This window comes from Enhydra lutris, unplaced genomic scaffold, assembly GCF_002288905.1.
Source record: "Enhydra lutris kenyoni isolate GAN:26980312 unplaced genomic scaffold, ASM228890v2 scaffoldscaffold10, whole genome shotgun sequence".
Taxonomy (NCBI): domain Eukaryota; kingdom Metazoa; phylum Chordata; class Mammalia; order Carnivora; family Mustelidae; genus Enhydra; species Enhydra lutris.
This window is the reverse complement of record NW_019154094.1, coordinates 15,545,933-15,573,641: the sequence shown is the minus strand read 5'-3', so window position 1 is coordinate 15,573,641 and position 27,709 is coordinate 15,545,933. Positions and strand designations below refer to the sequence as shown.

At 44.5% G+C, this 27,709-nt stretch overlaps 1 protein-coding gene and 1 pseudogene across 1 annotated transcript in view; one reads left to right on the top strand and one right to left on the bottom strand.

Moving 5' to 3' along the window:
• The window catches only part of LOC111144286 (abhydrolase domain containing 6), a 51,298-nt gene that overhangs the window by 8,258 nt on the left and 15,331 nt on the right, over positions 1-27,709 (bottom strand). The window contains exons 3-9 of the mRNA XM_022498527.1: positions 24,218-24,361; positions 12,384-12,540; positions 10,201-10,314; positions 8,612-8,744; positions 4,595-4,752; positions 1,408-1,462; positions 1,093-1,193 (exon numbers count right to left, since the gene is read on the bottom strand). Of these exons, the coding sequence (XP_022354235.1) occupies positions 1,093-1,193; positions 1,408-1,462; positions 4,595-4,752; positions 8,612-8,744; positions 10,201-10,314; positions 12,384-12,540; positions 24,218-24,336 (837 nt within the window). The 5' untranslated portion in view covers positions 24,337-24,361. The remainder of the gene's footprint in view (positions 1-1,092; positions 1,194-1,407; positions 1,463-4,594; positions 4,753-8,611; positions 8,745-10,200; positions 10,315-12,383; positions 12,541-24,217; positions 24,362-27,709) is intronic.
• LOC111143906 lies at positions 12,597-13,313 on the top strand (annotated as a pseudogene).

The following is a 27,709-nucleotide window of genomic DNA, read 5'->3' as shown; positions in this document are numbered from 1 at the left end:
ATTTGCCATCTTGCCCTTCACAGAAAACATGTCAATCCCTGCCTTAGAAAAATGGAAGAAAGGTTCACAAGACAGCAAGAGCTTCCTCAAGGAACTGGGATCTGGGATAGAAAAGGGATTGAATTTTCATTACAAACCTTTTTGTACTCTTTAAAGTTTTTTTTTTAAACGATTTTATTTGAGAGCAAGAAAGAGACAGAGAAAGTAAGCATGAGCAGGGGGAAGGGCAGAGAAGCAGGCTCCCTGCTGAGCAGGGAGCCCCGAAATGGGGCTGGGTCCCAGGACCCTGGGATCATGACCTGAGCTGAAGGCTGATGCTTAACTGACTGAGCCCCCCAGGAGTCCCTCTGTAAAGTTTTTTGTACTCTGAGACTACATGCCTTTGATTAAAGTAGTTTGTAAAAATTATTTAAGATTGCTGTTCATTTTATTTACTTTATTTTTTTAAGATTTTTAAAACTTTTAAAAGATTTTATTTATTCGTGAGAGACAGAGTGAGAGAGAGAAAGAACATGAGAGGGGGAAGGGTTGGAGGGAGGAAGCAGACTCTGCTGAGCGTGGAGCCTGATGCAGGACTCGATTCCGGGACTCCAAGATCATGATGTGAGCTGAGGGCAGATGCTTAACTGACTGAGCCACCCAAGTGCCCTTAAGGTTTTTATTTATTTATTAGAGAGAGAGAGAGAGAGAGAGAGAGAGAAAGCAAGCATGGGGGGGGGAAGAGCAGAGGGAGAAGGAGAAGCAGGCTCCCTGCCAAGCAAGGAGCCTGATGCAGAACTCGATCCCAGGACCCTGGGATCATGACCTGAGCCGAAGACAGCAGCTTAATGACTGAGCCACCCAGAAGCCCTGATTTCCTTTCATTTTAAAAGATCAACACCACTGCTCTCAACTCAAGAGAATGCTGCCCTCTATAATCACCAGCATCTGCCCCAGGTGTGTTTTACATCCTCCTGGTATCAGAAACCAGCCAGTGAGGCTCACTTGATAAATCACCTCTTGCTTTTTCTCAGAGGCCAGTGTAGCTGGCACAGGGACACACTCGCTACATGCTACAGGGACAAGTGCACCAGGGACACGCTCGCTACATACCTGGTCTTGTTTCCCCCAAATGATCTGCGTTGGGACCTTGATCTTGTCCATGTTCTGATGGAGGGAGTATCTCGACTTCTCACTGACGATTTCCAAAAACACTTTGCAGAAAAGGAAAACAAAGTGAGCACACGCTGGGCTGTGCCAGCAGGCATCCGGACTCTACTGAGTTTGGGGACAGCCATGGAGTCGGGCTGCCACCTTCTGTCTTTAGACGCCCCAGACAATGATCAAAGTCTTAGGAATGTAAAATATAGAAGCCAGCTGCCCATAAAGCTTCACTGGTCACAAGCAAGCTTAAACACAGCTACTTACGCTTTCGGTAGAAGTTGTTATGAGGAATACGGACGTCAACAAGGCCTTGCAGGATCTACGGAGAAGGGAGCCATGGTTAGAAGGCAAGAGACAGTGTTTCCTCAAGCCCCCCGTGGCTCCGGGACACTGAAGGAAATGAAGTCCGGCAACATAAGGCACTGTCAAGGTTTTAGGGCCCACGGCTCCAAATTTCCACCACGGAGTATACACTGTAATTGGAAGTTAGGGTCATCTGATGGTTTTCCTTTGTCATTAGGGAGGAACCCGGGTAATACTGGGAAGCCAAAGCATGTAAAAAACCTGACCTGGACTCACAGCCACTTTATCTTGAGATATTCTCTGCTTAGCCTAAGATACAATGGAGGTTGGAAATAATATCAAGGAACTGTTTAGGAACATCCACATGCAGAACAAGGTCTATTAAAAAAAATCAAATTATTGGGGATGATGGGCCTCTTGAACAATAGAGATTAACTATTTAAACAATTCTGGGATGGGTTCCACAGTCCTTTGTTTATTATTTAGTGTTATCTTTGCTTTCCTTTTGGAGGGCTGGTGAAGGTTGCACCAGTGTGGGCAGGCCAATCTCCTGGACCCGGGATCCTGACCCAGAGATTGGCTGTGGGAAGAAGGAACACAGCCCTCCTCTTCCTCCTGCTGCAGGATCCCCTTAGCACTGGCACTCCTCTCGTCTACCTGGGAATGGTCTGAGCCCCTCACATACACACTGAGGAGTCCTGTGCTCTGACTGAAGGGGAAAATCCAGCCAGAACTGCTCTGAACCAACCCTCTGGAGCATGGCTAGGAGGCGACCATTCTGGAAGCGAAATCCTGGAGGGGAGACCAACGGCAAGTCGTCCAACACACTGCGCTTGGCATCAGCCATTCTGTTTGCTCTACTCTGTATCCTGCACCCGCACACGTATCCGTCTTGCATCCTCTACTTCTGCCCTACCCACCCAGCCACGCGTCTTGCATCTCTGACTCATGTGTGCATGTATCTCTCTATGCACCCACCTGCCTTGTACCTGCCCATCCACCATCCTCCATCCCTGCTTCACGCAGACATCCATCCATCCGGACTCCTCCATCCCTGAATCACTCATGCATGTCTACTGATACATCCCTCTATCCTGCATCTGCCAGTCCACCTGCCTTCCGCCCCTGCGTTCTCCAGGCATCCTCCCATCCATCCAACCAAGTACTCAGCCCTTCATCTCTCCTGCATCCCGAAATCACCTGTGCACGTACATGCAACAATTCATGCGTCCATCAGCTCCGCGGCACATCCAGTCTCCACCTCGGCATCATCCGGGCATCCTCCCTCCCTCTGACTCCCCCATTTTGTTCCGAGGACCTATTTCATACAAGCACTGTGCAAAAGGCTGCGGACAGAGCAGGCAGGTAAGACAAAATCCTCGATCTTACTGAGGTCAGAGTGGAAGACACAAGCAAGTAAACAGATAAACATGACAGAGTGCTCGGGTGCTCCTGGTCTCCTAGGAGGGAAGACTTCGAGAGCTGCCGCTTGCTTTCTCCCAGTGTTTTCACATTCCCGACAGCTTACAACATGGAATGTCCTAAAGCACTGGTTGGCCACTCTTCTCGGCAGAGAGCATGGCTGGGACGGGATCAGTGCAACCTCACAACTAAAATGATTTCAGGGATAGAACGTACCACAGAATCAGATTCTGGGTGCTTCTACACCCACTAACTGAGTCGTGTTCAGGGCTTCTGCATACAGCCCACTCCCTCAACTTCTAGAAGGATCCGCCCCACCACGAGGCAGGGTCCAGTTCCTACACTACAAAGAGATTGGCTGCCGTTATGAAATTTAGCCATGCATTCTCGTCTCTTGGTTCCCACACCACCTCCCTGGATTCTCGGCTTTATTCAGCCTGCGACCTTTCACATCATCCTGGCTGATGGCTCTAACCGCACAGCTCTGGGCCAGACGTCCCTCAGCAGCGTCTGCATATGCAACCATCCGCTTGACATCTGCACCCGGAGGCCTCACAGGCAACCTGACCACGGCCAAACTGGAGCCCTTAGCTTGTCCCCAGCACCTGTCCTCCCTCTTTCCTTCCCCTACTCAGAAACTGCTGCCTTTATCCAACTGAGGCACCGAAGTCACCTGGGTGTCCTCACTGCCTCTCATCCCCCACTGCCAATTTGCCAGTAAGGCCTGCCCATCATTCCTCCCAGAGCGGCTCGGGTCTCTAGTCTCCACTGCCACCACCCTCGTCTATACCACTGTCCTCACCAGGCCACGGGAGCACCCCACTGGTTCTCTGCTTTGGTTTGTGCCCCCCACGGTCCCTCTTAGGAGAACTCCAGGCTCCTTCCCAAAACCTGGAAGGTGCTACGTGATCTAGCCCCGTGGTTCTCCAAGCGGCTCCTGGGGCTCATGAGGTCAAGCTAGTTCCTCTGTAATGCTGCATGTTACTTGCCTGCTTTACTTTCATGCTCTCAGAAGCACTGTTCCTCAGAGACTACCTGTCAAGGGACAGCGTCATGACGCTGGTAGCTCATGGAATGAGGGCCTGTATGCTCTTGTGTCTTAGCTTCTTCTGAGTTTTACTCCCTGATATGGTAAATAGCAATAGTCAGAACCTCTACAAATAAAGGCTCTTTGGGATTCTTAGCAGTTCTTAGGTGTGTAAAGCAGTCCTGAGATTAAAAAAAATAAAGAAAGAAAAAGAAAGAAGAGAAAAGAAAAAGAAACAAGTCTCCGCTGTAGCCCTTGCCTCCCTCCCCTACTCTCGCTCTAGATAGAGCCAGGCCCCCCGGCCTCCTCCTTCCCTTGAACTTACCTATGTTTTTCCCACCTCTGCCCACAGTAGCTCCTCAGAGGGGCTTGTCAAAGTCTCCCCTGCCTCCGTGCTTTCAGTCACTATACCATCTTCATCTCCGCCACAGGACTCATCACCCTGTGTACGGATATGCTTACTCCTTAGCCGTCTGCCTCCCACACTGGCCTGTGTCTGCCCAGGTCCCCCCTCTGTCTTCTTTCGTCACCACTGTGCCCAAACACCATGCCTGACCTGCCACAGGCACAGGGCAGACGGCCGCCAAATGACTACATAGAGGATGACGAGAGGGAAGGTCCTCCAGCTGGAGGAAGGGCGCCAGCTGGCCGCCCTAGCCTTTGGCAGAGGACAGGCATCTTGCTGCTGGAGCACGGTACCTGCTGGGGCACCTTGAAGCGCACGTAGGAGCAGAGCTGGAGCATTTCACTCATCTCTTCTGGGGTGGATGGGATCAAGGGGATCTTCTCCATGGCGGCCGAGTCCTGCAGTTCTTTGAGCCGCTGTACAAATTGATTATCAGTTGAGTACTGCAGGCCTGTGGGATTCAAACCAAAACAGCTTGGCAATGTAGCTACCTTCTTACCAACTCCTATTATTATATAGGAAACTTCCAATAGCAGCCCAGAGCTAACATATTTCAGGTGTTTTTCACCAGATTTCTTTTTCATTGGTATTGCCATCCTTGCTCCAAGTCAAAATCCCACTCTGAGAAACACAGAAAAAGACTCCTTCAGGATGGTTTAGGGACTGGTTACTCAAACTGTGGTCCACGGACCAGCAGCAGTGGAAGCCGTAGGAAATGCAGAATCCCAGTCCCCTTCCAAAGTCTCTTGAATCCGAATCTGCACTTGAACAAGCTGCTGGGGAGGCCCATGTATGATAGAGTTTAAGAAGCATCAGTCTAGGGGCGCTGGGTGGCTCAGTTGGTTAAGCGACTGCCTTTGGCTCAGGTCATGATCCCGGAGTCCCGAGATCGACTCCCGCATCGGGCTCCCAGCTCCACGGGAAGTCTGCTTCTCCCTCTGACCTTCTCCCCTCTCATGCTCTCTCTCTCTCTCTCTCAAATGGATAAATAAAATCTTTTTTTAAAAAAGAAAGAAAAAAGAAGATCAGTTTAGAAGACAACTTGCCCAAGCCCCTTCACATCCGTATCACGAAGAGGAGAGCTGATAAAATACATTATGGGAAGAGAACATAGGACTGGAATGATCAACGCCTCCTTCCCTTGGCCTAGAGCCACTTAGCAATCTCTTTTTTGGGGTTAATACATAAACCACAGGGAGGAAGAGACCCCTTGTGAGCTGTCCCCCATGATGGGGCAGTAGCTGCCCTGTGCACAGCCACTCTTTCTCCAGACAGCATTAGGTGCCCACTGAGACCAAATACCTTTAAGACTGGCTGTTTCCTATCTCCCTGGAGCAAGACACGAGAGAATTCACACGAGCTCATGTGCACGGGAGGGCAAAACTCATTTTCACTTCCAGTACTGAGCAAAAGTCTAGGTGTTTCACTTAGCTGACGAGCTACATTTCACAAAGAAAGGCAGTGACTTCAATACTGTGCTGCAGAAACCCACACTTTATAAATCTCCTACATTCAGCAGTTCCTTTAAAGTGAGCACAAGCATCATGTGGCTTTCGTGATGCCATGGTGCAGATTACATGATCTATTTCCTTTCACTTTAAAAATAATCCTAGATTAAATGTCATGTGGTATCCTGGATTGGAGCCTGGAACAGAAAAAGCACATTAGTGGAAAAACGGATGAAATCCAAACAGAGCCTAGAGTTCAGTTAATAGTGCTGTACCAGTGTTGGTCTCTTAGCTGTGACAAATTTACTGTGGTAAGGTGCGCCATTAACAATGGGGGAAGCTGGCTGAAGGGTCTATGGGACTCTCTGTATTATCTTTGCAACATTTCTATAAATTTAAAACTATTTCAAAGTAAGAAAGCTTATCTTTTCATTTCCACACACAATCTTAATTTATTTTTAATCAATTAATTAATTAAGTGCATGAGTGGGGAGGAGGGAAGGGGGAGAAGGAGAGAGAATCTTAAGAAGGCTCCACACTCAGTGCAGACCCAGATGCGGGGCTCAATCTCAAGACCCTGAGATCATGACCTAAGCCGAAATCAAGAGTCAGATGCTTAACTGACTGAGCCACCCAGCTGCCCCCAAATAATCTTAATTTTAAATTTCCCATTGAAACTTAGGTGTGAAACTCTTCTCTGAGGAAATAAACATACATTCAAAAAAGCCAGTTAGATTTGACCTTCCTAATAACTTCCATAGGAGCCGTTTCTCTGATTCTTAAACTTTATAACTAAAAGACCAAATGAATTCAGACACAGAGCTTAGAAAAAGGAGAAAAGAAAATGCTTTGGGAGGTTTTTTTTGTTTTGTTTTAAGATTTTATTTATTTAACAGAGATCACAAGTAGGCAGAGAGGCAGGGTTGGGGGGGAAGCAGGCTCCCTGCTGAGCAGAGAGCCCAATTCGGGGCTCAATCCCAGGACCCTGGGATCATGACCTGAGCCGAAGGCAGAGACTTTAACCCACTGAGCCATCCAGGCACCCCGCTTTGGGAGTTTCAATTTCAATGTCCTCAACAGACATGAAAGCGATTTTGGTGACTAAAAGATTTTATTTTACTTTATTTTTTAAAAGATTTTATTTATTTATTTGACAGACAGAGATCACAAGTCGTCAGAGAGGCAGGCAGGGAGAGAGAGGAAGAAGCAGGCTCTCTGCAGAGTAGAGAGCCCGACATGGGGTTCGATCCCAGGACCCTGGGATCATGACCGGAGCCGAAGGCAGAGGCTTTAACCCCCTGAGCCACCCGGCACCCCGGTGACTAAAAGATTTTAAAAGGTCAATTTAGTTAGGTTTCAGTAGAAGGTGTGACAGCAGGTTCTAGCAGATAAAGGAGGTAGAGTGTAAGAGTGACATGTAAGAGGTAGTGGACAATAAAGGATTTCCAAAAAGCCCCAGTTTGGGTTCTAGAGTCAGACAGCCTAAGATCCATTCCTATCATAGCTCCAGCAGAAATGTAATTTCTTTGTGCCTCAATGTTCCCACCTATAAAATGGGCATACTCCCTTGATCTGGATAGTAATTACCCATGAAAAAAGTCCTTGAGATGTACACTTAAGATGTGGGTGATATACTGTGTGTAAATCAAAATCCAATAAAGTACCAGAGAGAGGGGGAACAGGAGAAGGAAAGAGAAAATTAAGATTTTTCTCTCTAACACATTATAAATCCAAATTTGAAGACTTCTATAAGAAAAATGATTTTTAAAAATCCAACTTCAAGAGTGCCTGGCTGGGGCACCTGGGTGGCTCAGTGGGTTAAGCCTCTGCCTTCAGCTCAGGTCATGATCTCAGGGTCCTGGGATCAAGCCCCGCATCAGGCTCTCTTCTCAGCGGGGAGACTGCTTCCCCCTTTCTCTCTGCCTGCTGCTCTGCTTACTTGTGATCTCTCTCTCTGTCAAATAAATAAATAAAATCTTTAAAAAAAAAAAAAAAAAAAAAAGAGTGCCTGGCTGGCTCAGTCAGTGGATTATGTGACTCTTGATCTTGGGATTAAGTCTGAGCCCCACACTGGATGTAGAGATTACTTAAAAAAATGCAATCTTTTTTTTCCCTCCCAATAAAATCCTTTAAAAAGCTCAACTTTAAATTGTAATTTCTGGAGACATATTACAGACCAAGTTGACATGTATATACATAAAAACACAGAAATTAAAGTTTGTTGATTTCTAAAAAAAAACCTTGTCATGTATCAAGATTACTGAGTTTTCAGCAGAAAAGGAGAAAGGCATAATAAGAGTACTTTCTTATAAGGATATGGCAAGAATTAAATCCATATAAAGACCTTAGCTCGTAAAAGCTCAATAAATGTTGGATGTTAGGGGTGCCTGGGTGGCTCAGTCAGTTGAGCTCTGACTCTTGGTTACAGCTCAGGTCATGACCTCAGGGTCATGGGATTGGGCTCCATTCTGAGCGTGGAGTATGTTTATCCCTCTCCCTCGGCTCTTCCCCTGCTCACTCTCTTTCAAATAAATAAAATCGTAAAAAAAAAATATGTTGGATGTTAATATTATCATTATATTTCAAAGTATTTATATGCTGCAAAGTACTAGACACATTTTAATTAACCACCTTGAATCCTTTGTGGAACAAGGCTGGCTCTAGATTTTAAAAGTTAGGAAGGTTATGATTATGGTTATACAATTACCGTTGGTTCGTTATCACTAAAGCATTGCATCTCTCTAAAGTAGACACTGAAAACATGATGCTACAAGACAGCGCAGGCACGGCATTGGCTCCTCAGAGATTCAGACCCCTCCATGCTCAAGTCACACACAGGGCTATTGCAGCCTTGTAACTTACCAGCAGGGCACACAAGAGAAAGGCTGCAGACATCTGATGGGTAGTAAGCAGCATACACTCCAGCCACGTGGCCACCCATGGAGGTGCCTATCAGGTGGAAGGGTTTTTTGTTCAGCTTGAGGCATTCTACAAACTAGGGAGGGAAATGAGAAAGAGGTTCGGTCACAAAGCTACAGACAATAACAAAACTGATTACACAGTGGAACACCTCTAAAATCTACTAGACCCATTATCCAGACAAACCCTGTGGCATAAAATCCTTTTACATAATCCTCTTTATCTGGCACAGGTCGTTGAAGGGTCATTTATAAGTATAAAATCGACAAGGATTCCCCTAACTCATGAGCCAGCAATTTTTTTTTTTTTTTTTTTTTTTAACAAAGGTCCCAAGGAAAATATATTTTTTGCCTTCTGGGTCATAGGTTCTCTGTTGCAACTACTCAACTCTAGTATTGTAACACAAAAGCGGCCAGAGGCAATATGTAAATCAATGAGCATGGTTATAATCCAAGAAGACCTAGCTTACAAATATAGATTGCAGGCCAACCAGGGTTTGCTGACTCTCGCCTTACATTTAAAGCCCTTCCCACCCATCCACCCATTTCATATAATAATCCACCTATCTGTTTATTTAACCGTCTAACCATTCATCCCACCATTCCACCAACCATCCACCCATCTAAAAAATATTTAATGGATATCTATTATGTATAAGGAACTACGATCAGCTCCTGAGGATACAGCAAAGACCCCAACAGACAAGGTCCCTGACTTCATCAGAATACACACTTTAAAGGGGGGTTAGGCTGGGCGCAGACATTAAATAAACAACCTCGTCTGGGGAAAATTCATAATGCCTATCTGTAACTTATAGATTACTAAATTCTGAAGTGGCTCATAAGCCCCATGACCTTGAAAGCCCAGTCAGAGAGAGGCTGAAGCTAGATGCTAAAATAGAACAAAATGCAAAGAGCACTGTCCCCATCCTCCACAACTAGGCAGAGGGGCTATCATTATGTTGTGTCATGTAGGTGTAAGCAAAAAAAATAGACTCTAGGGAAATGGTCTTGAGAATTCTAAACTCCTTTTTTAAAGAGCTAAAAAAAATGTCCATATCCTATTTCTTGAGAAGTAACTAAAGCAGGCTTCCAGAACAGTCTGCCGTAGGTCCTGGTCCTTCAGAGCTGACCAGTGATACCACTGGTGTGCCATTTTTTTTTTTTTTTTAAAGATTTTACTTATTTATTTATTTGACAGAGAGAGAGAGAGGGAGAGAGATCACAAGTAGGCAGAGAGGCAGGCAAAGAGAGAGGGGGGAAGCAGGCTCCCTGCTGAACAGAGAGCCCAATGCGGGGCTCGATCCCAGGACCCTGAGATCATGACCTGAGCCGAAGGCAGACGCTTAACCCACTGAGCCATCCAGGCGCCCCAACACTGGGGTGCCATTTTCTGTGCAAATATCTGCAGTCAGAATGCACTGAAGGCTGGTTACAAGTCAGCATGGAACGCTCTTCCTTGCTCTCCAGATTTGGGCACACGAGGTGGGTAAGACACAGTCTGAGCAATCTTCGGCAGAGCCTCCTGCTTACCTGGTGTATCCTCTTTACTTGTCCATCTATGGACAGATCATCCAAGGAGGATCGGGTGGTGCCTTCATGTCCCGGCATGTCCACGCAGACCAAGTGCAGGTTCTTTGGAAGGAACTAGGGACACACAGGTGCAGAGAGTCAGGCTGTGGTGTGCAGGACATGTCTGTCCATTCTTCTAGGGAGGTCACCCTCACTTACCGAGTGACCTGGACAGCCATCCCTGGGGATGTATGGGTCTAGGCTACCCAGTATCTTACCCTAGTTACATCTGATGTGAGTAAGCACTGCCAGGAGCCTCATAGGGAGCCAAGGCCCTCAAAGACCAATACAAAGATGAGAGGGGACCCAGGAGATATCTGGAAAAGGGGGGAAGAGGGAGACAAAGGTTGGGGTAGCAGGCTTGAGTCTCTTGCTCTTTCTTTTTTTTTTAAAGATTTTTTTTTGAAAGATTTAATTTATTTATTTGACAGAGATTACAAGTAGGCAGAGAGGCAGGCAGAGAGAGGGGAAGGGAAGCAGGCTTCCTGCTGAGCAGAGAGCCCGATGCGGGGCTCAATCCCAGGACCCTGGGATCGTGACCTGAGCTGAAGGCAGAGGCTTTAATCCACTGAGTCACCCAGGCGCCCCTATTTGTGCCACTTTTAAGCAGAAGCTGAGAAACATGTGTTATCAATACACAAATACCAGTTACACCAAAAACATCTGAGGTGGGCCGGGAAGTGAGAGGTTCCTTCAGGCATGAGGATGACTGTCCTTACAGTGGAATTTGGGAGTGAGAACAGAAGTAACTATAGGATGGGTGAACCTTTTCCCTCTAGTGTAGGTCCTACTTGGAATCATTCAGGTATGGTTCTGCTTGAGGTGGGAGGCTGGGGCTCGTTCTTCCCAAGACCTCTCCCAGGCCCAACCTGTACCAGCTGGTCACTTATCAAGCAGAGCAAGTTGCCACACCCAAGGAAACCAGGACAGAAGGTGAGGGATTTAGAAAACTACCTCAGAAAGCTGTCAGATCAAGAGAGTCTCTCTAAATGACTCAGGAAAATTAAAACACAAAAACAAGAGCGAAAAACAGAAGTAGGAGGAGGGAGGGGAAGGGAGAAGAACAACAAAAAGGGGGATGAGGGAAGGAAGAGGAGACACTGGAATATGAAAGAATAAGTGATTTTGCTAAACCCGATCTTGATCGTCATGACAAGTTCTAGAGGAAGTTGAGGGTCAGAAACTTTCCCTAAGAAATATTTGTATGGTGAAATGATCTCTAAGGTGCAGATTTTACAAATAACATTGAATTCAGTAACTTTTGTCTGGCAAAAGGATTCAAATAATACAGTTGACCCTCAAACAACATGGGTTTGAACCGTGCAGATCCACTTAGACGTGGATTTTTTTTCCATACAGCGCAGTACATGTATTTTCTCTTATGATTTTTTCTTTTTTATTTTACTTTATTTATTTATTTGAGAGAGATAGACAGCACACACAGGCAGGGGGAGCAGCAGGCTCCTTCTGCTTCTTCCTCTCTCTCTGAGGGAGAAGAGGGAGAGAGAGAGAGGGAGAAGCAGGCTCCCTGCCAAGTAGGGTACCTGGCGTGGGCCTCGATCCCAGGACCCTGGGATCATGACCTGAGCCGAAGGCAGATGCTTAACCAATTGAGTCACCTAGGCACCCCTGATTTTCTTAATAACATTTTCTTTTCTCTAGTTTATTTTATTGTAAGAATACAGTATACAATACATATGACATACAAAATATGTGTTAATTGACCACTTATGTTATTGTTAAGGCTTCTGGTCAACAGTAGACTATTCATAGTTAAATTTGGGGGGAGCAAAAGAGCTATACACGAATTTTTGACTGCATCGTGCATGGGCTCCCTTAATACCCATGTTGTTCAAGGCTTAACTGTATACCACATTAGTTTGTGTGTGTCTGCGTGTGTGTGTTTTTAAGGAAGCTCCACACCCAACACGGGGCTTGAACTCACAATCCCTGAGGGCTAGAGTTGCGTGTTCTACTGAGTGAGCCAGCCAGGCACCCCTATGCTGAATTAGTTTTCAGATGATTTGAGCCACAGTTCTGGGTTCCCTTGGCTTTTCATCATTGCTGAGGACGTCACATTCAAGTGGACACCCTTTTCTTTACTGAGTGACACTCTGTTGAGAGAGAAGAACCTAGAACCGCACCTTGACCACGCTAAGCCACATATCCTTGTGTGCGGAGAACCCATGGAGCATGAGGATGGACGGTTTGTGCCCAGGCCGGCCCCGGAAGGAGTAACAGAACTGATAGTCTTCATGGTAAACGTAGCGGACCTGCATCCCCAGCGTTCTCCGCCAGTACCTGGGGAGGAAAAAAGAAAGGCGAGACAAAATCAGCAAGCTCCAGAGAAGGGGCATATGCCCTGTCCACAGTCCTACTTCATGGAGAGACAAACCCTTCTCCCAGCTGCCTTCCTCCTCCTCCCAACAGGTCTCTGGAGTTCCTCCCCAGCTTTACCCTCAGGGAGCACTAAGTAGAACCATTCCAGGAAGCACCTTAAATAAATATTCTGGTATGTACTTTTCTGATACTTCTAACTAGGAGGAGAAAGAAGAGTGTTTTCTAAAGGAGCATGACACATCATAGCCTTTTGTTAATCTATATATTTACATCCCTATTTTTAGCAGTTTGAATGGTGGTATGATGAAGGAGTAGGTGGTGGGATCGCTCCAGCTGCCTGACTGGCCTTTCTCTGCCTCGCCTGCTTGAGCTGCAGCTGAATTCAAAGTGGCTGGCGGTAAGGCTGGGAAGAACTCGGGAAAGGCCAAGAAAAAGGCAGTTCCCCTCACACAGAGCCGGCCTGCACTTCCTGGTGGGCCATATTCACGGGCATCTGAAATCCAGGATGAAGAATCACGAACACTACCCATGTAGGACCATCCCAGAGTAAGGATCTCACTGCAGAGGGGCTCTGCCAGGCAGGAAAGGCATCCCAAGACTTACAGGTAAAGCAGCTCGCTCTCTGTGGAGATGAAGAACCAGCCTCTCTCACCAAGGCTACGGGTGGGGGTGGTGTCACTCCACATACCCACAAATCTCTGATTGGGGAGAAAGGATGACAGAAAACTGTCTAAAGGGTGCCTGGAGTCCTGACGATTTCAGGACCAAACCCTCTGACAGCTGTCCAGAGCTGGTGAGGCCATGGACTCCATCTCTGCGAAAAACACAGTTTTGTCCTTTTGTCATTCTATTTGAGCAAGCGGGAAGTTAAATTAACCCTCCAGCCAACCAAATTTCTGCTTTTGAGTCTTAACTTTTTTTAAGTGTTACTGTGGTTTCAAAGAAGTATAGATTTTGAACCAGTGGATTTTGATTGAGTGGACTGGATTTTAACTGTGATGCAGAAGTCATAGTAACAAACATTTGCTTTTTTTGTTTTTTTTTTTTTTAAGATTTTATTTATTTATTTGACAGAGAGAGAGATCACAAGTAGGCAGAGAGGCGGGCAGAGAGAGAGGGGGAAGCAGGTTCCCTGCTGAGCAGAGAGCCCAATGTGGGGCTTGATCCCAGGACCCTGAAACCATGACCTGAGCCGAAGGCAGAGGCTTAACACACTGAGCCCATTGTTATAAAAACTGTGCCCCCATTTGTTATAAAAACATTTGTTTTTATACAGACATTATTTCCACTCTGGTGGATAAGCTCAAAGAGGCTCATATCCTACCTCCCAAACATATGTACACATTTAAGTATTTAAAAATATATATTAATTATATATATATTATCTGTATAATATATATATATATTAATATATGCTGGTTTCTTCCCCCTAGAGATTTTGAGAGTGAAAACTTGACTGTTTTTTTTTTTAAAGATTTTATTTATTTATCTGAGAGAGAGAGAGAGAGAGAGAGCACGACAGGGGAGAAGGTCAGAGGGAGAAGCAGACTCCCCGTGGGCTGGGAGCCCGATGCAGGACTCGATCCCTGGACTCCAGGATCATGACCTGTGCTGAAAGCAGCTGCTTAACCAACTAAGCCACCCAGGTGCCCCGAGAACTTGACTTTTTTAAAAGACTTTATTTATTTGAGAGAAGGGGGGAGATAGTGAGAGAGAGCACAAGTTGAGGGGGAGGGGCAGAGGGAGAGAGAGAAGCAGGCTCCCAGATAAGCAGGGCTCCTCGGGACCCTGGGATCATGACCTGAGCCAAAGGTAGACACTTAACCGACTGAGCCACCAGTTCTGAGGAACTTGACTCTTAGGAACTATCTGCATCCGTCCTCTGGCTTTACTCCTCACAACATATGGCAGCTGGTTGAAGGCTCAGCGTCTGTCCGTTACGTAAGACTTGGCAGTGCTGGAGTTTGGCCCAAATTCGATTTCAGTATGGAATTAGCAACAAACTGAACTCTCTGCATGAAGAATCTCTCCAAGATGAAAGATAATTAATTCAATCAGGGATTCACTTTGTGGTACACTTTGCACCAGAGAGGTAGCCAAGTCTTGCAAAAAGCAAACAGCTTACACGGCGTAAATAAAGGGAGAAAGGAATGAGGACACATATATTCATATTTACTTGCATCTGCAAACAAAACGCATGAGGGCATACACCAGACACTAGGAAGGTGAGTATGTGGAGTGGAGACGGGATTCTAGTGAGAAGTAGCTGGAAAGGGAACAGGGGTAGGAGGGAGACTTTTACGGCTTTCCTTTTTCAATGAAATGCATTCCCTATTCAAAACATTAAAAATAACACTGGCTAGCTTAAAAGCCCTTATGACAAAGCCAGCATATTTCAAAATTCTAAATCATGGCATATGACGCAAGTCCGCTCTTCATTCGTTCATTCATTAATATCCCAATTCATTCATGTCTTGACTCTATGATCTTTTTAAAAAAATCACAGCTGACATACGATGTTTTATCAGTTTCAGGTAAACAATATAGTGCTTGGACAATTCTATACATGACTCCGTGCTCACCACAATAATACAACACCATGTAACAGCATACCGTTTTTACAGTATTCTTGACTATGTTCTCTGTGGTACTTTGCATCTCCATGACTCATTTACTGTATAACTGGAATGTGGTACATCTTAAGCCCTTGCACCTGCTTCGCCCACACCTCCCACCCACTTACCTTCTGGCAGACACCAGTTTGTTTTCTGTATTTATGATTCTGTTTCTGTTTTTTTGTTTATTTGCCTTGTTTTTTAGATTCCTTACATAAGTGAAGTCACACGGTGTATTTCTCTTTCTCTGTCTGACTGAAATATCTCTTCGCATAATACCCTCCAGGTACCTCCATGTTGTTACGAAAGGCATGATCTTTCTTTTTTAAGGCTGACCGATGGTTACTCCATTACATACACGTACACTCCTCCAGGGTCCAGACCCTTCATCCTCTAAGTCTCAGCATTCCTAGGTTATAAGAACCTCTGGAGAAAAGTACTTCAACATTTCTTTCTTTTTTTTTAAATTGTGGTAAAATACGCATCAGAAGATTCACCATTTTGACCACATAATTCGGTGGCATTAAATACATTCACAATGTTGTACGTCAGCCATCACGATCATCCATCCATGTCTAGAACTTTTTCATCATCCCAAACAGAAATCCTATAACCCTTAAATAATAATTCCCCATTCCCCTCCTCCCCTGAGCTCCTGATAACCTCTGTTCCACTTTCTGTCTCTATGAGTCTGCCTATCCTAGATAGCTCGTATAAGTAGATTCATACAACATTGCTCTTTTGTGTCTGGCTAATTCCACTAAGCATAATGAGTTCAAGGTTCATCCGTGTTATAGCAGGTGTCAGAATTTCATTCCTTCTCAAAACTGAATACCATTCCACTCTATGTAAGTACCACATTTTTTTTTTTATCATTCATCTACTGATGAGTATTTGGGCAGTTTTGGGGTTTTGGCCAAGTAATACTGCTGTGAACATTGGTATACAAATATCTGTTTGAGTCCCTGCTTTTAAGTCTCTGGGGTATAGACCCAGAGGTAGAATTGTTGGATCATAAGGTAGTTCTATGTGTAATTTTTTGAGGAACTACTAAATGTGTCCACAGCAGCTGTACTATTTCACATTTCTAATGGCAAGCAACAAGGATTTCTCTATATCCTCAACAACACTTACTTATTTATTTTTTAACAACACTTATTTTCCATGTTATTTTCCATTTTTTTCAAAAATAGGCACCCTAAAAAATATATACATAGAAATAACCACCCTAATGGGGGCTCACTGTGGTTTTGATTTTCAAGCCCTTATGACTAGGGTGTTGAGTATAGATCTCTTTCTATTGAGATCTAAGTGACATAACATAAAAGTCACCCTTTTAAAGGGCACAACTGAGGATTTTTTTTTTTTTTTTAAGTATATTCACAAAGGAGTGCAACCATCACCACTATCTATATCTGGAACATTTTTATCAAAAAGAAATAAGACTGCACTGTATACTTTAAAATGGGTAGAATTGCGGGTGCCTGGATGGCTCAGTGGGTTAAAGCCTCTGCCTTCGGCTCAGGTCATGATCTCAGGGTCCTGGGATCGAGCCCCGCATCGGGCTCTATGCTTGGCGGAAAGCCTGCTTCCTCCTCTCTCTCTCTCTGCTTGCTTGTGCTCTCTCTCTCAAATAAATGAATAAATAAAATCTTAAAAAAAATGGGTAGAATGGCAAATTTTATGTTATGTACATTTTACTACAATTCAAAAAAAAATCTACATTGATTAGCACTCATTCCCCATTGCCCTCTCCTTATAGATCCTGGAAACCACTGGTTTCCTTCATGTCTCTTTGCATTTACTTTATGGATTTGCTTATTCTTGACATCTCATATAAATGGGGACACATTCAGCATGTGGCTTTTTGTGTCTGCCTTATTTCACTTAGCATAATGTTTTCAAGTTCATCTATGTTATAGGATGTATTAATACTCCATTCCTTTTTAAGGCTAAATCATAATCCATCATATGGATATGCATACTTGGTTATCTAGTCTCAGTTCATGGACATTTGAGCTGTTTCTCCTTTTTAGCTCTCAGGAGCTAAATAATGCCATTACGAACATTCACATACAACTTTTTCTGTGGACATATGTTTTCAGTTCTCTTGGGTGTTCTCACCTCACCTAGGAGTTGAATTGCTGGATCGTATGGTAGCTTTTTCTTAAGCAACCTTTTGAGAAACTACCAGACTGCTTCCCAAAGTGGCTGCAAAATTTTATATTCCCACAAGCAGTACACAATAAGTCCAATTTCTCTACATCCTTATTTTTTAGAGAAACTTTTAACTGAAATATAAATCATATAGACAAGTGCACAAATTTTAAGTGTACAGTCTGATGAATTTGCACAAAATGAATGAACCCGACATCTTGCCACCCAGATTAGGACCAAGAAGATGGCCAGCATCCCAGGTGCCTATCTTGTGCCTTTCCCCATTAACTTCTGCCTCCATTTATCTCTCCAGGACAGTTCTGCTGTTTCAGAACTTTATCCTATGATAAGTATTTGTATCTGACTTCCTTCACTCAGTATTATGTTTGTGTTGTAGAATATAGCACAAGTTCTTTCCTTCCTACTGAATACTATATGAATAGCGGTACAACTATACCTTTATTTATGTATCTGCTATGGTATTAATAGGCACTGGTGTTTCCAGTTTGGAGGTACTATAAATGAAGTTGCTATGTAACATTCTTTTATATGTCTTTTGATATCTCTCTTTCCACATACAAATGTGTGTGTATATATACACACTATACACATACTTCTCTTGTGTGAAATGAGGGGGGTCCTGTTGACAAAAAGTTTTCTAAACCAATTCATACTTTCATCAACAATATGCCAGATTCTAATTGTTCCACATCCACATGGGGTTGAATAGTATTATCCCCAAATTCATGTCTATCTGGAGCCTGTGGATGTGACCTTACTTGGAAACAGCGTCTTCCCAGATATAATTGAGTTGAGCTGAGGTCATACTGGATTAGGGTTGGCCCCAAATCCAATATGGTTGGTGCCCTTATTAAAAAAAGGGAAATGTTGGGGCACCTGGGTCGCTCGGTTGGTTAAGTGTCTGCCTTCGGCTTGGGTCATGATCCCAGGGTCCTGAGATCGAGCCCCGTGTCAGGCTCCCTGCTCAGCAGAGCTTGTTTCTCCCTCTCCCTTTGCCTGCTGCTCTGCTTACTTGTACTCTCTCTGTCAAATAAATAAATAAAAATCTTAAAAAGGGGGGGGGGATGTGGACCCAGAAACACACCAAAGGAACAACAACAAGTGACATACAGAGGCAGACAGTGGAGTGACACATCTACATATGAAAGACACAACTACAAGTCCAGGAATGCCCAGGATAGCTCGCAGTCAGCAGAAACTAGGGAAGAGCCACTGAACAGATTCTCCCTTAGAGCCTCCAGAAGGAACCGACCTTGCCAACACCTTGGTTTAGTATTTCCAACTTCCAGAACTGTGAGAAGATACATTTCTATTGTTGTTGTTTTAAATTTCTGTTGTTTTAGGTCACCCAGATTGTAGCCATTTATCACTAGGATATGAATACAACATCCTTGCCCATTCTTGGAATTTAAGCCTGTTTCACTTTAGGCATCCTGGTGGGTAGAAAATGGCCTCTCGTTGTGGTTTTATTAAATGCCCTGTATGACCAACGAAGTTGAGCACCATTACATATGTTTACTGGCCATCTGGATAACCTCTCTTGTGAGGTTTTTCCATGTTTACTTACAAAAGCTTTTTTGTTTCATTTGGATCTAAAATCCACCTGGATTTGATTTCTGTGCATGGTACAAGGTTGTAGATGAGGCTGTATTCTTTTTTACAGCTGCGTTACAAATTACCAAACTTAGCAGCTTGAAACTACACACATTTACTAATTCATGGTTGTGCAGGTCAGGAGTGAGCTTAGCCGAGTTCTCCTCTGAATGTATCAAAACCTGAAATCAAGGCACCAGCCACTTCTGATCTGGAAGGTCTGGGAAGGAATCAGCTTCTAAGCTTATTATTTAGGGGTTATTAGCAGAATTCAGTTCTTTGTGGCCTAGGATTGAGATCCCTGCTGTTTTGCTGGCTGTCAGCCAGGGGCTGTCTGCTCCTAGAGCCCATTGCCATTCCTTCACCTGGGGTCTCCAACTCGCCATCGCACGGAGTCCTTCTTGTGCTTCAAACCCCTCCACTTGTAAGGGCTACTATGGCTAGATCAGGCCTCCTCAGGTAAATCTTGTCTTAAGGTCAACTATATATAACATAACGACCGTGGGAGTGATTTGTCGTCATATTCACAGGTTCCTCGGATTAGAGAGGGATCTTTGTGGGACTGGCTAATTCTGCCTACCATACCGGTCAAGATGAACTTTTCTCCCAGATGGGTATCTAGTTGACACAGCCCCCTTCCCCCACAGCAAAGCAGCACTACCTTTATCAATGAAGAGACTGTATCTATGTGCATCTGTTCCTGGGCTCTCCTGTCCCACTGGTTTGCCCTTCTTAGTGCCAATATTACGCTGCCTTGATTCACTGTTGCTTTATAATTAGGTCTGACAGCTGGTCATGTAAATTATCTCACATTGTTCCTCTTCAAGACTGTCTTGCTTAATGGGCTCTTTGCTTTTCTTTATAAATTTAAGAAGCAGTTTATTAAATTCCATAAAAACAAAAACAAAAACAAAAAAACCTGCTGGGGGTGCCTGGACGACTCAGTTGATTGAATGTCTGCCTTCAGCTCAGGTCATGATCCGTGGGTCCTGAGATGGAGTCCTGTACTGGGCTCCTTGCTCAGCCGGGAGTCTGCTTCTCCCTCTCCCTCTACCCATCCAACCCCCCTGACCCATGCTCTCTGTCTCTCAAATAAATGAATAAAATCTTAAAAACAAAACAAAACAAAAAACCCTGGGTGCCTGAGTGGCTCAGTTGGTTAAGCAACTGCCTTCAGCTCAGGTCATGATCCCGGAGACCTGGGATCAAGGCCTGCATCGGGCTACCAGCTCCATGGGGAGTCTGCTTCTCCCTCTGACCTTCTCCCATCTCATGCTCTCTCTCACTCTCTCTCTTAACTAAATAAAATCTTTAAAAAAAAAAAACAACAACAACAACAACCTGCTGGGACTGTAAATGGGTACACACTGAACTACATATCATTTTAGGGAAATCTGACAACCCAGTGATAAGAAAGTCTTCCAACTCACAAATACTGTCTATACCTTCATTGCTTTAGGTCTTCCAAATTTCTCTAATACTTCATAGTTCGCTGTCGAGAGGACTTCCATACTGTTCTTTAGATTTATTCTTGGGTATTCTGAATTTGTTGATACAACAGTAAATAGAATCTTCTGGGCATCCGGCCGAGCAGCTTGGGTTGTCTGGGAGGCCCAGCTAACTCTACCACCTGCTGCTCCCGTTCACGTAGCAACCCTGAAAATTAACCTGACCAACCTCGCTCTGCAGAGTGAATTCACTGGTGGTCATTATGCGTCGTTGAGCAAATAAAGGTGTTTGGAGGAGGAGCTGTGGTTAAGGGATGTAAGTGACTCATGGTGAAGCTGTTCATCCCAAGCCACCCACTGTGTAAATGTCACTTGCAGTGAGGTGAGATGAAGGAAACAGGCTGTGCATTTCCAAGGGGGCGGGAGGAGGAGGAAATCACAGGATTTCCAACAGCCCTCTGCAATGGCATCACGGGTTCTAGTACCATAATCACAACACCTCATGCCACAGTTCAACCTGGCATAAACCAAAAGGTTTTCTAGGATTTTCATTCTCTCCAACCAGCTGGGTTTCTTCTTAGCTTGTGTGCCTGAGTTCATAAAATCAAGAACACTGTGTTTGTCCTCTGGCTACAGCTCTGAGCTGAGTGACAGGCATGGGCAGGCTTTAAGATCACATGTATCTATGCTGTCTTTTTTTTTTTTTTTTTTAAGATTTTATTTATTTATTTGAGAGAGAGAGAGAGAGAGAGAGCACAAAGGGAGAGCAAGAGGGAGAAGTGGACTCCCCGTTGAGCAGGGAACCTGACGTTGGACTGGATCCCAGGACCCTGAGATCATGACCTGAGCTGAAGGCAAATGCTTAACCCACTGAGCCACCCAGGTGTCCTTATGCTGTCATTTAAATAAGGGACTGAATGCTCTGCTCTGTGGGACTTCTCAGGATTTTAGTGGTATTATTTGTTAATAAAAGTGAATTATTTGCTATGTGGCATTGTTCAAAACAGGCAAAATATGGAAACAATACAAATGTCCTTTTAAATACATAGCATGTTGTATAACCACAGGATGGACTAGAATTCAGCCGTAATATTGAAATACTGACACATGCTACAACAAAGATGCACCTTGAAAACACACTAAGTCACAGAAATCAGACATCAAATGCCAAAATTGTTTGATCTCATTTAAATGAAATGATGAAATGGCCCCAATAGGCAAATCTAAAGAGACAGAGATATAATTAAAATTGCCAGGGCATGAAGGGACGGGGAAACTGTGAGTGAGTGCAAACAGGTACAGGGGCTCCTTTTGGGAAGATGGAAATGTTTTGGAATTAGATAGGAATTAGATAGTGGTAATGGTTGCACAACACTGTGTGTGTGTATATATATTTATATATATATATATTTTTTTAAGAAGTTTTTATTTTTAATTTTTTTTTTTTTTTTTTAAGTAATCTCTACACTCAACTTGGGGCTTGAACTCAAGATTCCGAGATCAAGAGTCATAGGTTCTTCTGACCGAGCCAGCCAGACGCTCCAATGCCATGAATATACTAAAACTACTGAATTACACACTTTAGGATGATGAATTTTATGTTGTGTGAGTTTTAATTCAATAAAAGGCGAATTATTTGCTATGAGGTTATTTTTCTTTTCAAAGCTCCAATGTCAAAATTATCCTGACACTCCTGACTTTGAAAGCTTCTCCCTGACAGCTCAAGGAAGCTGCCGGACTCTGTGTGTAGCGGGTGGGATCGGCACACCTCTGTCTGCAGCCGTATGCACGGTGACGGGCCCCACCACCCAACTGCATTCTCTGCTTGGACTGGAGTGAGGAAAGATGGCATCTGTGTGTGGAGGGCCATGGTGCCTCTGTGAAGCCACAAGGGGCCCATGGCTCTGGGCTCTCCATGGCAGGGGTCACACAGAGGCCTTGGCCCCCAAGCTCTCTGGCTGCCGGTGCTGCAGGGCAATCACACTGAAACAGCCAGAATCTCAGCTTCGTCAACGCAGAGGTAGGTCGGTGGGTCCTGGATGACCCTCTGACAGGGTCACCATGCTCCCCTCCTACCCCTTTCCGTCCAAGAGGGAGCGGGACAGTGCAGGATGAAAAGCTCCCTTCTGTTCAATTAGCTTCTTTTCAAGGATCAGAGCCTGGCTGGCAGGCGGAAAATTCCACACTCCAATGAAACAAAAGGGAGCCAGAAAGGAGAGCAGATAAAGGGCACGAGCTGAACACAACCTCACTGCGTTCTTTCCTGTGTGCAGAGAAGGTGAGTCTAACTGCCGGAGTCCCGGTTAAATCCCAGTGTGCTGCCCTTCTCCCTGTGGCACACAGAGGAACCAGGGCTATTTGGGGACTGCCTTCGCCAGGGTACACACACCATGGGGCGTGAGGGGTGGTTTTATTTGGTAAATGGACCATAGCACGAAAAGTCACTGAAGCACATCATGAGAAATCTAATCTCCTTTCAACTGTTAATCTTCTGGTTCCATCCAGGAGGAAGGCTCTGTTCCGGCTGCTACATCATTCACACCTCTCTGGACTTTGTAACAAAGAGAAAGGACACACAGAATCCTTGGGAGACTAGAATTTTAAAACGCCATTTAGGGGTGCCTGGGTGGCTCAGTGGGTTAAAGCCTCTGCCTTCAGCTCCGGTCATTATCCCAGGGTCCTGGGATCGAGCCCCACATCGGGCTCTCGGCTCTGCAGGAAGCCTGCTTCCTCCTCTCTCTCTCTCTCTGCCTGCCTCTCTGCCTACTTGTGATCTCTGTCTGTCAAATAAATAAAAAAAATCTTAAAAAAAAACACAACAAAACAAAACTTTAAAAAAAAATAAATAAAACGCCACTTAATGGCATTGTGCTCATTTTTACTTTTTATTTTTATTATTATTTTTTAAGATTTTATAATTATATGACAGAGATCAAGAAAAAGAGAGAGAGAGAGAGAGAGAAAGAGTGCATAAGCAGGGGGAGCTGGCAGGCAGAGGGAGAAGGAGAAGCAGGCTCCCTGCAGAGCAGAGGAAGCCCAATATAGGACTGGATCCTAGGACTCCAGGATCACGACCTGAGCCAAAGGCAGTGGCTCACCCAACTGAGCCACCCAGGCGCCCATCATTTTTACTTTTAATATTAATTTACTATTTACGGCAAGTACAGCAAATAGGAATTTTCTGCATAAGGTAGTAATATATGTGTCACTCTTAAATCGAATTAAGTTAAGAAGAGTGACTTATTCTAAAGAAAATACAAAAGGAAAGTAGAGCTGTTCTACAGATACGGCAAGACTCATAAAGATGGTACGAGAATGAAAAAAATTTTGGAAACTTCTTTTTCTTTCCATCACTTCACTAACGAACACACTTAGAACAAATCTAAAATCCATTCTGTCTTACCCATGCCATCCCTTGGCCCTGGTCTTTCCAATCATTTTTCTGTGCACATCATTGCACCTGTCAGGACATCACTGGGTGGGAATCCAACAACTAAGAAAATACCAAAGGAGCTCCCATAACCAGGCAAATCCTTGCCTGAAGACAGAATCAGTGACTCTGGGGGTGAGGGTGGCCACCCAGGCAAAGATGTAATCAGAAACCAGAAAGATCTACCCAGTGAGGAGCTACAACCAATTTTTCAAGAACAGTCCCCAGACTCAAGACAGGATGTCTTTCAACTTTTCTGTATCTTCGAAATATTTCATGACAAAATGTTGAAAAACCGCCACCAAAGGATAAGCAGGGAAGAGGACACTGTTACTATGCTACTCTTGAGTACTTTAATTATAAAATCAACTTACCAGTAATAGATTTTTATCAGTGCTGAAGGCCATAGGAGAAACGAGGCTACAAATGCCAGGATTGGGATGGCCAGCGTCCCGCCCGCGATCACAAACATGTTAACCACGTCAAGGTCCATCCTGCTCTTCAGGACTGACGGACACCTGCAGGGCCGAAGAGAGTCAATACTGAAACTCTGTCTCAAGAGAAAAGGTGAAGTGGGAGACAGAAGGACGGAATGAGAGTAAAGGTCAGGAGGGAACAAAAGCTGACAAGTGCTTAAAATATCTAAATTGTTATAACAAATAAATACAACAAAGAACCCCTGAGAAGATCCTGGATTTTTTTTAAGCTATAAAGGACACTGTTAAAGCCATTGGGGAAATCTGAGTAAGAACCAGATATGAGATAATATTATTCTATCAGAGACACAATTCCTGAGCGGGGGATGAAATCGTGGTAATGTCTGCATGTAGGAGAATATCTTCACTCCTGGGTGATGTCTGCTGAAGTATTAAGCGGTGAGGAACAGTGATATCGCCTACTCAGTGTTTGCTTCTGCCGCTCACTTTTAAAAACTGAGGGGAAAAAATGTGGCGAGGAGGGGAGAAGAGAAAACATTAGAACAAATATGATAATGTTAACCATTGGTGAATCTAGGTGAAGGTTACAAGGTAGTATTCTTTCAACTTTTCTGAAAGTTTGCAATTTTTAAAAATTAAAAGTTAGAAGGGCACCTGGGTGGCTCAGTGGGTTAAGCCTCTGCCTTCGGCTCGGGTCATGGTCTCAGGGTCCTTGGATTGAGACCCTCATCGGGTTCTCTGCTTGGTGGGGGGCCTGCTTCCCCCTCTCTCTCTGCCTGCGTCTCTGTCTACTTGTGATTGCTCTCTTTGTCAAATAAATAAATAAAAATCTTTTAAAAAAATTAAAAGTTAGAGAGGACAGGGGCACTTAGGTGGCTCAGTTGGTTGGGCATCTGACTCTTGATTTTGCCTAACGTCATGATCTCAAGGTTGTGGGATCGAACCCTGCACAGGGCTCTGCACTCTGCAGAGTCTGCTTGAGATTCTCTCTCTCCCTTTCTCTCTGCCCCTCCCTCTACTTCTGCTCTAAATAAACAAATAAAATCTTTAAAAAAAGAGAAGACAGAGAACCTAAAAGACTGAGATGGAAACAACGTATGTGTGCACGTGAATGCCACCATCAACCAAAAGAGTGTGTAATGCCATGAGGTTCACCTAAGGTGGGAAACTAGAAGCTGGGTGTCAGGAATAGAAGAAAGACTTGGGTTTCACTGTCTACCTCTTAAAGCTTTTGGTTATTTATCACTTACACATGTACGGCCTATTCAAAAATATACACTACATAATAAAAAGTCAGGAGGGAACAAATCCCAACAGCAGAGTTTCCGGCGCACTTCCTGAGGTCTTCCAGCAGACTCACCGGGCACATCTCAAGGCTAGAATGCGGGCACCAGGAGAACGGGGGTTACTGTGTGTCTCCAGGATCCAGACGAGGGCCTGACACATTTCTAGGTGCTTTAGAAACCAGAGTTGTATCAGTAGCCCCCACTCTGTCCTGTCTTAGGAGTTCACAAACACGGTTCGTTTTCTCATGAAATGAGAAACTGTGCAAGTCCCATCATCCTCTCTAATCAAGAAAAGAACTCCTGCAAGGACATGTGCCGGGTGGGGGTGGGTGGCCTGCAACCCGAGGGTTCCCAGCTGCCTAAGACCAAACCTACATTTCACCAAACAAAACAAAGACTTCTTTAAGAAAAAGTGTGAATATCCAGCAAATCCTGCCCTTCCTTGTATTCCCTGTGAAATGAAGAGATCTCTCCCATGTGCCCCTGTCAACTGAGACATATTTCAATATTATAATGAATTCATGATGGTGATGGTGTGACCTCACTGACATCACTGAACACAAGGGCCAGATGATAAATATTTTGGCATTGGGAGCCCCACAGGGTCTGTCACAGCTACTCGACCTGCCACTGTAGTGAGAAAGCAGTCACACCCAGCATGTAATAGTTGGGAGTGATTGTATTCCAATCTTTATTAGAAATAGGCTGCATGCTGAATTTGGCCAGCGGGCTAAAAGTGATCAACACTTGGTCAAGCACACCAAGCCCTGTCCAACAGACAAGGTGGGTGTTTCTGCCATTTCATAGGCTGAGAAAACTAAGGCACAGAGAGGTTAAGTGACTTGCCCAAGATACTCAGTTGGAAGAGTCATGATTATAAAACAAGTTTCTGCTTGGACCTACTCCCTTTGCACCAAGCTCTACTGTGTCTAAAAATTTTTTTTTTCAAATGGCCTTTTTTCAATCTTTGTAAGCTATTTGCTGTTAAATACTCACACCCACTGTCACTCCTAATTTCTCCATGAAGATAGAATATCTCTATTTACAATTTTTTAGAATTTAAATCTTGTTAGTTAACATATAATGCAATATTGGTTTCTCCCATTTACATGTTTTGTCCCCTACAAAGGGGTTGGAGAACAAGCCCCTCACAGCCTTGGTAGGGGGAGCAGGGGGGAGAGAGAGTATAGGTGGGTCAGGTAGCTCTTTTCAGTCAGGCAGACACTCTCTATCTGGGTACAGTGTTGAAACTGTAGGAATGAAAGCCTTCTCAGGGGTAGAAGCATTGTGTATGCTTCTAATTCAACTGTCCTCTCAATTTGTCAATCACCATAAACACATTCCAGCACTTTTTTTTTTAAATTTTTATTTTTAAAGATTTTTATTTATTTATTTGACAGACAGAGATCACAAGTAGGCAGAGAGGCAGGCAGAGAGAGAGAGGAAGGGAAGCAGGCTCCCTGCTGAGCAGAGAGCCCAACGCGGGGCCCGATCCCAGGACCCTGAGATCATGACCTGAGCTGAAGGCAGAGGCTTTAACCCACGGAGCCACCCAGGTGTCCCCATTCCAGCACTCTTAAGTCATTGACCTATTTCATCTTCTAGAAAGCTCTTTGAAGGTAGGGCCAATCGTCCACATTCTTTCTCAGTGCCAAGAAGAGCACAAGACACAAATATGGGACAAATGAATTAGTGAAAAGCAAAGTTATGAAATGGGCTCAATCCTCTTAGTTTTAGAGACAACCAACTATTCCCAATGATGCTGTACTTTTTCCTTCAGTAATTACAAAACTCCCCAGATATGATTTACAATACTGAAAGGCCTCAGGGTCAAGGGGTAAGCAAATTACTCTCCGGATAAAGGGAATTTTAACCAATCGGTTTGAACACTGTGGGTCACAAAAGAGTCAATGAGAATAGGACCTGTCAGCTTCAAGAAGACTTTTCCACATTACACAAAGTCCTTAAAAACCGCTGAGGGTGAGGGTTAGGGGAGGGAGACCAACCATAAGAGACTCTTAATCTCATGAAACAAACTGAGGGTTGCTGGAGGGAAGGGGAAGGGATGGATGGGGTGGCTGGGTGATGGGGACACTGGGGAGGGTATGGGCTACGGTGAGTGCTGTGAATCGCGTAAGACTGA